Below are 12,498 nucleotides of genomic sequence, written 5' to 3'. Positions count from 1 at the left end.
AGAGAGAGAGAGAGAGAGAGCTCAAAGTTGTTCAATGTTATTCAGTATCATGCGAAATTATTTAATGTCATTCAGTCTCATTCACAATCATTCTTTGTCATTCAGTATCATTCAAAGTTGTTCAATATTATTCAGTTTCATTCAAAATTATTTGATGTCATTCAGGAGCATTCACAATCTTTAGTTGTCATTCAGTTTCATTCATAGTTGTTCAATGTTATTCAGATGTATTTAGTATAAATTGTCATTCAACATCATTCATTTTCATTCACAATTATTCATTGTAATACAGTATCATTCAAAGTTGTTCAATGTTATTCAGTTCAATTTAAAATTATTTAATGTTATTCAGTATCATTCAACGTCTTTCATTTTCATTAAGCATAATTCAAAATCATTCAATGTCATTCATTATCATTCACAATCTTTAGTTGTCATTCGGTTTCATTCAAAGTTGTTCAATGTTATTCAGATCCGTATAAAATAAATTTATGTCTTTCAGCATCATTCATTTTCATTCACAATCATTGCTTGTAATTCGGGATCATTCAAAGTTGTTCATTGTTATTCAGTTTTGTTCAAAATTATTTAATGTCATTCAGTATTCAATTTTATTCACTATGATTCAAAATCATTCACATTATTCACTTTTATTTAATATCATTCAATTTTATTCACTTTGGTTCAAAATCTTTCAATATTATTCACTATCATTCCTAATCATTCAATTTAATTCACATTCATTCAAAATCATGCACTACGATTCAAAACCATCCAATTTCATTCACTATGATTCAATATCATTCAGTTTTTTTCACTTTGATTCAAAATCATTCAATTTCATTCACTTTAATTCAGAATTATTCAATTCCATTCACTATGATTCAATATCATTCAATATTGTTCACTTTAATTTAAAATCACTCAATTTCATTCACTTTGATTTAAAATCACTCAATTTCATTCACTAATTTAAAATCACTCAATTTCATTCACTTTGATTTGAAATCACTCAATTACATTCACTACGATTCAATATAATTTATGTTGGAATTTAGCTTTATATCAATGTTGGAATTTAATTTTAACCCAATGTAAACTCAAATTAGCAATCTGACTCCAATTTGTGACTTTACCCAACTCTCACTCATCCAACAATATGCGCGCTCGTTCTGCAATAGAAAGGTATCAGGAAGCCGGCATTTACAAGCACGAGTGGATTCATTCCCAATACACAGATTTACTACATATGCGCCTGGGTCTCGGATCCCTCTCAATACAACTCTACACCTCTCTTGCCACCAACAGAACAGCACTTTTTCCGAGTTGCCCAGTAGTGATTCATACTATACAATATGTAAATTATACAAAGACAAAGGCATCCTGGCATGATTCTATTGGCTATGTGTATCCTGCAGTTAACTTTAGCTTATTGGTCTTTCTTCCCCTGAAGAATCACGTGGTGGCTCCTCCTGGTTGTGCTTGAGTCATCTCGTCTCCGCCCCCTCCTTGCTGCCAGCACCGTCTGTCCTAAAACATTCCATTCCTGCACATTCTTGCACCCCCTACTCTGTTCCGCTCCACACGCTCAGCACTTTATAGTCTCACACTTTCATACACAGGATGCAGCAACATCTAATGAACTATGTTAAGCTCAAACTCTTATATTCCTTTATTTAATATTCACTATAATTCAAAATCATTCAATTTTGTTCACTGTGATTCAATATTATTCACAATCATTCTATTTCATGCAATATAATTCAATATCATTCAATTATATTCACTATGATTCAATATGGTTTCATATCATTCAATATAATAAAATCTCATTCAATTCCTCTCAATATGATTCAAAATCATTCAAGATTATTCACTTTCATTCAAAATTATTTAATGTAATTCACAATCATTCATTGTAATTCAGTATCATTCAATGTTATTCACTTCCATGTAAAATTATCTAATGTCATTCAGTATTCATATCATCCACTTTGATTTTATATCGTTCAATTTTATTCTATTTAATATCATTCAATTTTACTCAAAATGATTCAAAATAGGGGTGAGAAGCTCGGCCATCCGGGAGGGACTCAGTGTCGAGCCGCTGTTCCTCCACGTAGAGAGGAGCCAGATGAGGTGGCTCGGGCATCTGTTTAGGATGCCTCCTGGACGCCTCCCTGGGGAGGTGTTCCGGGCATGTCCCACCGGCAGGAGGCCCAGAGGACGACCCAGGACACGCTGGAGAGACTACGTCTCCCAGCTGGCCTGGGAACGCCTCGGCATCCCTCCGGCAGAGCTGGAAGATGTGGCTGGGGAGCGGGAAGTCTGGGCTTCCCTGCTGAAGCTGCTGCCTCCGCGACCCCGGATAAGCGGCGGATAATGGATGGATGGATGATTCAAAATCATTAAATTTCATTCACTATGATTCAAATTCATTCAACCCCATTCAACATTTCAGTGTCATTCAGGATTTTTCAAAAACATTCAGTGTCATTCAAAATAATTCCCCCCCAAAAAATCCAGCTTTTCTGCCTTCACACGCAATTTCTTCGGGAATCGCATTTTCTCGTTGTGTGAAGGCGGAGGTTTCGGTCCGACGCCTGCGAAAAGTTGGGTGCGAGCCGATCAATGCTGCAAATGAAAATTTCAAACATCTTACTGGGACAAGTAAGACTGAAACAGAAAAGCCCAAAGATCAGTGTGAGAAGTTCGGTTGACTTGAGAAGGATGTGTGAGAGTAAACAACGGCGAGAGGGAGCGGTGGACTGCGGACTCATCGACAGAGTGAATGAAGGGCAGAGACTGTGGTGGATTTTTTAATTTTTATTGTGATATAGTGCTTGTAAATCTCAGATACATGATATCCAAATAATGAAATATGGCAGTAAGTAAAGCAATACAGAGTGAGATTTAAATGATTAAAAGTTGTCATGGGTTCCAGTTGGTTTGAGATTTTGAGATGAGATTTGGAGTGAAGATGGTTTAGCGCAGGGGTCTTCAATCCTGTTCCTCGAGGGCCGGTGTCCTGCCCGTTTTCCACCTCTCCCTGGTGAAACACACCTGAGCGATCGTTATCTAGCTTCTGCAGACCTTGCTGATTATCTGATCATTTGAATCAGCTGTGTTGCAGCAGGGAGAGATGGAAAACCTGCAGGACACCGGCCCTCGAGGAACAGGATTGAGGACCCCTGGTTTAGCGTGTGAACTAGAAGGTGAGTGGCAGAAGAGCATTGGGAGGAGTGAGAGAGAGGGAATTAAGGAGGTCCAACAGTCGGTCGGTGGAGGGTCGCAGGAAGGCAAGTGGAGGGGTCGGCGAAAGTGACGTCGAGGGAAGAGAGAGTGGTTAGATTTGTAACTTTTTTTTAACATTTTAAACGTACCGATCGTTGGCATGGGATGAGAACAGAAAACTGACAAGGTCAGTGAGCCATTGTTAAACAGATCTTTTTTTGTAATGACAGTAAATGTCATTTTACTCTCTTCTGCTTTTAACAGGTCTTTGTTCTGGAGAAAATAAAACCACAGCAACGTCTCAAAGGGCCTCATTGGCATCGGGCTTCATTGACAAATATTAACATCCCCTGTTTCTAACCCCTGGGAGGACGAGGGGAAAAAACAAGCAAAAAAAATACACCTTAGCTGCTCACACAGCAATGGAGGTCACGGGTATGTGTGTACCTAACTATTGTACCTAGATCCTTGGGAGGATTTTGACTCACCGGTCCCGTGTCTGCCTTTTCTCCGCCAACAGATTCGGCAAACGGGCGCACAAAAGAGTACAACGTGGAACACTGACCCCGAAAACCAGGGTGGCAACCGTGCAGACAAAGAAGAGATGGAAGCTCGGTCACCCTGCTACGAGCTCTCGATGAGACGTGGCCGCTTTCGCCTGACGAAGGAAGAACTTGCTGCCGAGTTTCCGAGGTCCGCGGCACTAGTGTTCTCCTTCGGCTCAAGTAAAGTCTGTTCTCTATTCTCTTGGGACCATTTCTATTTATTGAAGGGAAAAGGTAGGTAGCTCATCATTAAACGGCTCCTTTCTTTTTTGTAAAGCCAGTAAATGTTAGAATTTTACTGTCCTATACTTTTAACAGGTCCTTCATTCTGGAGAAAGATCGGAGGTAACGGGTATGTGAGTTTGTGTCCCTCATTGATCTATTTTCTATTGTATTAGTGTGACATATTCATTAATTGTGAAGCGATTTAAGAAAAAAAAATGATCATGATTTTTTTAATATATTGTGAGTCACAGCAAAACCTGTCTCAGCACCGCCTAAATTTTGACTCGCTGATCCTGTATTATGCTCTTCTCTCAACCAAAAGATTTGGAGGACAGGCGCCAAAACACTTGTCAGGGAACACTGAATCCGAAACCAGGGTGGCAACCGTGCGGTCTTTCCCTTCTCGCCGAATTGAACTTTGTCAGGAAACGTCCGTAATTTAACACTTTGTCAGCTTTTGTCCTCACCACCTACTTTATTTTTTTGTTAGAACATTCTTCACGTGGCCCGCGGCTCCGCATCCTCCGTTCGTCTGGACGTGGAAGAGAAGAAAGCTCGGTCACCCCGGTATGAGCTCTCCATGAGACGTGGCTGTGCTTGCTGACGAAGAAAGGCCTTGCAGACGCGTTTGGAAGGTCCATGGCACTAATTTTCTCCTAAGAGCCAAGTCAAGCCTGTTCTCTGTTCTCTTCGGACTGTTTCTATTTATTGAAAGGAAAAGGTAAGTTGGTCATCCTGTAATTTCCTTTTCTCTTCAAAAAGACTCGTAGAATATGCGCCTCACCACTTATTTATTTCCGTTAGTGCGTTGTCCACCGCCCCTGTTGGCTCATCACGCTCTGTTCGTCGAGACAAAGAACAGTCGGAAGCTCAGTCGCCCTCGTGAGAAAGCGCAATGAAACCTGCTTTGCTTGCCCGGCGACGGAAGGACTTGCTGACCTGCTTAGAAGGCTCGTGACATGTTCTCCCAAGGATCAAATAGTCTGTTTTCTGTTCTCTTCAGACCATTTTCTATTTTTTGAAAAGTCAAGTCTTCTAAAACAATCCCCGTACGGTTCTCTGTACAGCTAGATTGTCTAAATTAATGCCATTATTAGTGATGATGATTCTTAGAAAGGTTGCAGTGTGAACGATTTTTGAAGACTTTAGTGGATGCAACAGCCATTTATTTATTTATTTATTTTACATCTAATTTGTGCGGTCGACAGTCTTGTTGGAGTGTGATCAACCTCCATTTGTTGGTGATTATGCAAACATTTTCCATAATAAATGGCAATAAAAATGATCTGCTCCAGGATCAAACCATTGTCAGTGCGACAGGCAAGGTAACATTTACATTCCTTACTGTCATTTAGGTGCAATGATGTTAACTTCACATTCTTTTTGAGATAGAATTGCCCACTCTGGTTGGTGACGTCATAAAGCTGTGGATCCTATCGCAGACCAATCGCAGCAGTTTGTGTTCTCTCCCTGGGAAGTGGTTTGAACATTAAAATTTTGTCCAAGTGAGCGGCGAAACTGTTTGACCTGAAAGATTCTTTTTCATTTAAATTTTTTTACACTTGCTTTGATACATCTGTTTGTTTATTTAATTCACGTTTTTCATCATTTCGGAAGTTGAGGGAACTTAGTTTGATGAAATGCTGTCTCTCCACTGTACGATTGCTCAAAATAATGATTTTAATGGCGTGTGCATGCACATTTTTCCTCACCGCTCCTCCTCACATTTGAAACGTGAAACCTTATGCTGCCATTTCGACCTAACAACTGCCAGCCAAAAAATGTTCATTGGTTTTTATAGCAAAAAAAGCAAATAATTATTGATCGAAATTCCTACTGAGTTTTGAACCGATTACACAAGTATTCAATATTTGCACTGATGGTGGTAACTGTCTTCATTTTGGATTTTTTTTTTTCATCTTATGTATGAATGCTTTTTCCATTTAGCTTAAAAAAAAATTCCAACAATTTTTATTGTATTTTTTATTTATTTATGTAAAATTCAGCTCAGGGCCATAATTGTCAAAATGTGTTAATAATAATGTCTCACTTTTTGAACATACTGTCCCATATGTATGACAAAGTATCAGTGTCAACATTTGCTAATAATCCTCAAGAAACCACTGCCATGCAACAGCCGGTCCCAAGATGCGGAAAGAAAGGAATCCAAACTATTTTGACCCCATTGACTTTGATTCTACCTTTTGTTGAAATACTGTATTTTTGTGGGTAATGACATTTCTTTTATTTATTTTTTTGTGTGTGTATTTTTCCTTCTTGTTTGTATTATTGTTTTTCATTTGTAAATGTATGATTGAAGTTGCAACAGATATTTTGTATTGTGAGTTATACCTTAATCTGATGGGGTTTTTTTGGAGCAACAGTCCATAACTCCTTGTAAAATATGCTATATGAATAAAGTAGCGCTGTCTTTTATTGTACTCGGGGGGCGCAACTGCAACTAGTATGTTGAGTTTATCAGCAAACTGTAAAGAAAATAATTAGTATCAAAAAATGAATTGTCAAAAAAATACCACACATTTAAGTGTCTTTAAAACATAAAAACGTGTTTCCATTAATTGTTAATTGCCGTCAGCCGTGGGTATGCGTCAAGGGCTATATAAACGTGAGAAACTTGCCGTTGGTCTTTTCAACTTGACTGACTACAAGGTAGGATAATTGATTGGCTTAGACACCTGTATTTTTCTCCCTAGAATATTTTCACATCTACCTTGCTCAAAGGTATTTTCGCTGTGATTTAATTAATTTTAAATTCGACGTTTTTCTTTATGCCACAAAAAAATTGTTAATTGCCGACAGCCGTCGGTAGGTGCTGGCGTTTTTCATTCTGATGACAAGGTTGGATGGTTAATTAGTTTAGACGTACCCCAGGGTATATGCACGTCTGCTTTTATTTTATTAACATGAAAATGTTTTTAATGTAACAAAAATAAATAAATTTCATCACTTCAAAAAGGAATTGTAAAAATGAAAATGGGTTATTCATTTAACCTAACATGTTGACTCAAACGAATAACCCACAAGACAACCAGTTTAAGTTTATTTTACTAAACATTTTTGTTTCGTTATCCACTTGACCCGAAAATGTTTGGTTAGCAACCTTTTTACATTTTATCCATGTTGCCATATTTTTTATCTAACTGATATTGTGGTGTAGGTCTAAATTTTTCCCTTAATTTTCCCCCCGTTTCTCCAGCATGGAACAAATCTTCACCACGAAGATTGCTGCACCGCTGAGGGCGAAGGTGGTGGCCATGAGCGCCACTACCGCATACCGAAATTGGACTCTCAAAGAGGATGGGACGATGGCGGCTGGGTCCACTTTAAAAAACGTGAACGTGGCCCTCAGTGATGGAAAAACGCACTGCCGCATGGTGCTTTTTGAAGCTCTGGCCTCTGAGGTTTCCGAGGGCCAGAGCTTCTTATTAAAAAAATATACTGTTGGGAGGGATGAGCGGGTCCTCCTCTCCCGCCCAGACACTGAATTATTTCGTTGTGCGGACGTAACAGTGTCTGGGGAGTTGGGGGAGGAGGCCGCCCGGCTCATCCTTCCCATTGCCAGGACAGTCCAAATCCGGGACGTTCCCCAGGAACGGGGTCCTGGTCAACATCGAAGGCGTCATCACTGAAGTAATGTATCACACTCGCACCGTCTCAGTGTGTGCGTGATAAAATTGTTTAATCCTTTTGTTTCTCCCTTAGATCCGAGCCATCAGGATGGTGAGGGTGCGAGGCCAGCTCGTGCCCATGGGCGTCATCCTCCTCCAAAAAGTGAATATTTTGCGTTTTACCTCAACTATTGTAATCTAAATATGCTGCAGCGGGCAATTCTCATTGTACGTTTTGTATTACAGGACGGGGCGTCGGCAAAGGTGGTGCGTTGGAGGGAGGCGAATCTCTTTGTCGTTTACGTGGGCCAAAGGGTGAAGGTGACCCACCGAGATCAAAGTAAGTAGGCCGGCTAATACAAAATGTGTAGAAAAAAATCAACTAGATTGAAATATTTCCATTGACAGACTTTAATATCTATTCACCACCCGTTTTCTGAATTTCGTAATTTTACGTTGGAAAGGTGAACCGTGATTACCTGAATACCTGTTATTTTCAGTCGACAGCGAGTGTCAAACGGGCACGTTTGTGTTGCTCTCGGGTGTGATAGTAGAAGTCATGAAAATAAAACTGTTCATCCTACGTCTGTTCATAAAGTGTTCTTTTACACAGGAATTGGAAGATACCCCCTTCCTGGTGGTGGGCTACAGACTTCGGTGGGACCTGGTGGAAATCATAGACGGGGACGACAATACAAGATCACTCCCTCTCGCCACCTGGAGGGAGCGATTCCCAGAGGACCCCCTCGTCCCCCAAGAGGGATTTTTTTTGTAATTACAGTGGAACCTCGGTTCTCGACCATGATCCGTTACTGAACCCTGTTCGAAAAGCGAATTGTTCGAACACCGAAACCATTCCTTTGCTGCTTGCACTGACTTTCTTTGGAGGCATGATTAGGGGCTAAAACACTTCGTACACCTATATAAAACGCGAGAGCGTTTTTGTTCGAACTCTTTGTTCGACCTCAGAGTCGTTCGAGAACCGAGGTTCCACTGTATTTATTTAATGCTTAAAAAAATAAAACTTTTTATTTCCATATTGTGTCTTAACTTGATTTCTTTATTTAATCGGGTTTAACAAGATTCAGCATGCACACGCATACTCATCACCCCGTTCATACTCACTCCTTCCACGGATACACGCGCGTGGGGGCGGCCCCACGCAACGCACACGCACGCTAACCACTTGCACACCATTTCCTTTTATCCCGCATGCTACTCCTTCCACATTTTTCTTCGGATTCTCACCGTTCCAACTTCTCCAATCGCTTCCAAAAAAGAACGCCATGCGGGCTTCTTTTCCATTTCCATTTAGTGTTATTCAACATCATTTACTATCATTCAACATCCTTCCACCTTCACAATCATTCCACATTCTCATTCAATTCTATTCTCTACGATTCAAAAATCATTCAATTTCATTCCACATGCTTCCACCCAGATGGCTTCAACTCCGGAGCCTTCACACGCGATTTCTCCAGAAATTGCATTCTCTAGTTTAATGTGTGTTGCAAGTGGGAATGTCGAATTTTCATGACCTACACAAGTTCAACACATTTAAATAAGTCATAAATCTAGCATATGAGAATAGTAAACACAATCACATGTCTTCACTGTGCAAACTACTACTAGTTTCATTTGGTAAATGTATTTTGTTTAATAAATGCAGTGACAAACATAATGTCAGGGTTTTGGTATGGAGGTTGAGTGAGAGGAGGACCCAGATACAGTGAAGTGAGGCAGGAGTAACTTCATGGAAATTAAAGGTAAAGAAAACAAAGCACACAAGGCATGGGGAAAAACTAAAATATCAAACGTACAAAACAACAGGGATTTTAAAAAAACACAAGGACGAGGACTAGGCGCGACAGGCAGGACAGCTAACTGGGACACTGAACAAAAGAGAACTGAAAGCAAACAAGGAACTATGTACAAACAAAGTAACGAGACAACAAGAAACACCTGGACAAGACACAAAGGGTTGGAGGGAGCTGATTGCTTCACACAAGGGAATGGGGCTCCAAGCACAGCTGGACACAATCAGGTTTAACAAGAGACACTCACCAAACACAAGGAAAAACATGAAACTAAATACTAAACCAAAAACAACATACATACACCATGACATATGAACCTGTAATTAATTGGCATTCTGCTACCACGAGTGAGAGGAGGACCCAGATACAGTGAAGTGAGGCAGGAGTAGTGATGGGTCCAGCGACACCGAGACGTCGATGCGCGCGCCGAGCTTCCAGGGCAAACCCCGAGTCGGTGCACGTACTGCTTTAAGAAAGTCACGTGACCACTACCGGAATCGTGTCGACACAGCGGCCGCGCGCCAAACTGAGTGTATAAACATGCGCATCTGTCAACAGGATGGACTCTCAAAACAAACCGAGTTATTGGCACGTTACTCTGCATCAAATATCCGCAATATGGAAGATATCACTGGAAAACGCAAGTTTTCTGCTGTGTGGGACCATTTCGATCTTATCGGTGAAAATAAGGTGTTGTTTTATGTTGACTTCCTTGTTTCACTGTCTTGCTCATATTTTCTAAATGTGCTGTTATTTCATGATTATTTTGAAAGTAAGTCTTAGTTTATTATTCATACTCTGTTTTTCAGGTGAAATGTCGCATTTGCAGCAGTGAACTTTCTTACACTAACAAGAGCACCTCCACAATGCTGAGGCATTACAGGGCAAGGCACGAGAATGAAGTTCCTGGTAGATCCCGGATAAATCCAGGGATGCAAACATTATTTTGCTTTGTCTGACTCTCTTAATGGAGTGGTTAGGTATCAGTCATCATTAATGATTTGTGCTTAACAATCAAGCTTCCCGGAAGGAGCTGCTTGATAAAGCAATCCTGAACTTCATTCTCAAAGACTGCCAGCCGCTCAGCATTGTGGAGAGTTAAGGGTTCAAGGACTTGAATAAGTTCCTCATATTCTTTACCATCCAGAAAGGTTTGTTTTTCCTAAAGTAGTAGTTGATAAAGCCAGTTATATTCCATCAGTATTTCTAATGTATTGATTTGCTTTTGTAACAATTTTCAGACCATCAAACAGATGGTAGATGAAAAATACCGGGAGGAACGGGCACGAGTGAAAGTGGAAGTACAGCAAGCTGTGGCAGTGAGTATAACGGCTGACATGTGGACATCTGTGAACATGGAAGCTTACTTGGCGCTGACCTGTCACTACATTAATAAAAATATGCATTTGTGTACATCAGTGTTGGGAGTTCAATACTTTCCACAAAGTCACACTGCAGACAATTTGGCCCAGGTCAAGAGAGCTGTTATGGAGGACTGGGCCATAACTAACAAAGTAAAGTGTTTTGTGACCGACGCTGCTCCAAACATGATCGCATCTATCAAACAGCTCAAATTCGGCACATAATTTGCATTGCATATAGTCTAAATTTGTTAGTTAAAAAGTCTTGTGACCAGATCCCCGCACTGGCAGCCATCAGACAAAACGCTAGGAACATAGTCACTCATTTCCGCTCCAGCACGACAGCCAAGGAGAAGCTCGCTCAGGTGCAGCAACAGATGGGACGACCAACACTGAAACTGATCAATGAGGTGCCAACGCGCTGGAACAGCACATATGAAATGTTGTCTAGGCTGCATGATGAGAGGGAACCAGTGTGGGTATCTCTAGCCTCTCTAAAGACAGATTTGACTCCACTGACTGCTGAGGAGTTTAACACCGTGGGGGAAGTACTTCAAGTGCTTGCCCCATTCCATCAAGCAACAGTGGAGTTGTCTGGAGAGAGGCGAGTTTCAGGATCAAAGGTCATCCCGATGATGAAAATGCTCTATCTCGCACTTGAGCGTCATGCTTCTACTTTGCAGACACAGCCCGCCATACAGTTACATGACCACCTCAAGCGTCGAGTCGCAGACACTGCTTCCAATCTGGAGTCTTTAAGTGTGTTAACACTAGCAACACTTCTAGACCCCAGATACAAATCACTAGGGTTCCGTAGTTCCTCCCGGTGTACAGAAGCAATCACTAGGCTTCGTTCAGAATGTGCCCGAATCATCGAGCGCACACAGGAGGCCCAGCCAGGACCTTCTTCACTGCTGACCCCGACACCATCAGGTTCTTTGTCATTATGTAATTTTTATTTCTGGAAAATGCGCTAAAATTCCATTTTCATTTTTTTTTCAGACGACCTGTGGCAGCACCTCGACCATGAAGTTGGCCAGATGATGCGCAACCCCACTGTTGATGCACACTCAGAGGTGCAGTGCTATCTGTCAGCAGGACACATTGCACGTACAGAAGACCCTCTCTCATACTGGAAGTCCATGGAGCCCACATTCCCTCACCTATTTATATTGGCCACACAGGTGTTGTGCACACCGGCCTCTTCAGTGCCTTGTGAGAGGATCTTCTCAAAGGCGGGGGAAATTGCCTAAAAAAAAAGAAATAGACTGAAAAACAAAACGCTGGAGAAACTAATTTTTTTTAATAAAAATCTTTAATTACAATGAGTCCATTGTCATTCACAACACTTTTACTGAGGCATTCAGACAGATGTTCACTTACTTAATCAACTGCGTCTCGAAGATCAAAGATTTTTTTAATGAAATTACGTATATGTAAAAATAATGTGAAAGCAAATGCCTAATCAATGGAATTGGATAAAATTAGTTTGACAGATCAGTGTCAGATGACCCTGTCAAATGATTCCTGCAAGTCCAGCAGGGGTCAGTATTCAGCAACACAGTGTCAACACAGTGTCAATACATTGTGTCACTGTGTCGAAACGATACAGGATGCCTCATCTACCCATCACTCGGCAGGAGTAACTTCATGGAAATTAAAGGTAAAGAAAACAAAGCACACAAGG

The 12,498-nt window shown here is 40.9% G+C and overlaps 2 protein-coding genes and 1 long non-coding RNA gene across 3 annotated transcripts; all 3 read left to right on the top strand.

Moving 5' to 3' along the window:
- Window positions 1–3,764: 3,764 nt before the first annotated feature.
- LOC148320827 (uncharacterized) lies at window positions 3,765–6,445 on the top strand. The gene is made up of 2 exons (XR_015847006.1): window positions 3,765–4,725; window positions 4,809–6,445. It is a non-coding gene; the product is annotated as an uncharacterized LOC148320827 (long non-coding RNA).
- Window positions 6,446–7,606: 1,161 nt separating this feature from the next.
- LOC148320826 (uncharacterized) lies at window positions 7,607–8,449 on the top strand. The gene is made up of 3 exons (XM_088319431.1): window positions 7,607–7,796; window positions 7,880–7,973; window positions 8,247–8,449. The coding sequence occupies exons 1-3, from the start codon at window positions 7,743–7,745 to the stop codon at window positions 8,447–8,449; spliced, it is 351 nt and encodes a 116-aa protein (XP_088175557.1). The 5' UTR covers window positions 7,607–7,742.
- Window positions 8,450–10,587: 2,138 nt separating this feature from the next.
- On the top strand, window positions 10,588–12,130 carry LOC148320825 (zinc finger BED domain-containing protein 4-like). Its single transcript, XM_088319430.1, is given in 3 exon segments — window positions 10,588–10,601; window positions 10,692–11,759; window positions 11,814–12,130. Coding segments are annotated over 2 exon segments (888 nt in total). The 5' UTR covers window positions 10,588–10,601; window positions 10,692–11,188.
- The last annotated feature ends 368 nt before the right edge of the window (window positions 12,131–12,498 follow it).

This window comes from Idiotropiscis lumnitzeri, chromosome 16, assembly GCF_059441095.1.
Source record: "Idiotropiscis lumnitzeri isolate Australia: NSW breed Sydney's pygmy pipehorse chromosome 16, RoL_Ilum_1.0, whole genome shotgun sequence".
Classification (NCBI taxonomy): Eukaryota; Metazoa; Chordata; class Actinopteri; order Syngnathiformes; family Syngnathidae; genus Idiotropiscis; species Idiotropiscis lumnitzeri.
The sequence above is the reverse complement of the archived record's forward strand: the minus strand, read 5'-3'. Positions and strand labels throughout refer to the sequence as shown.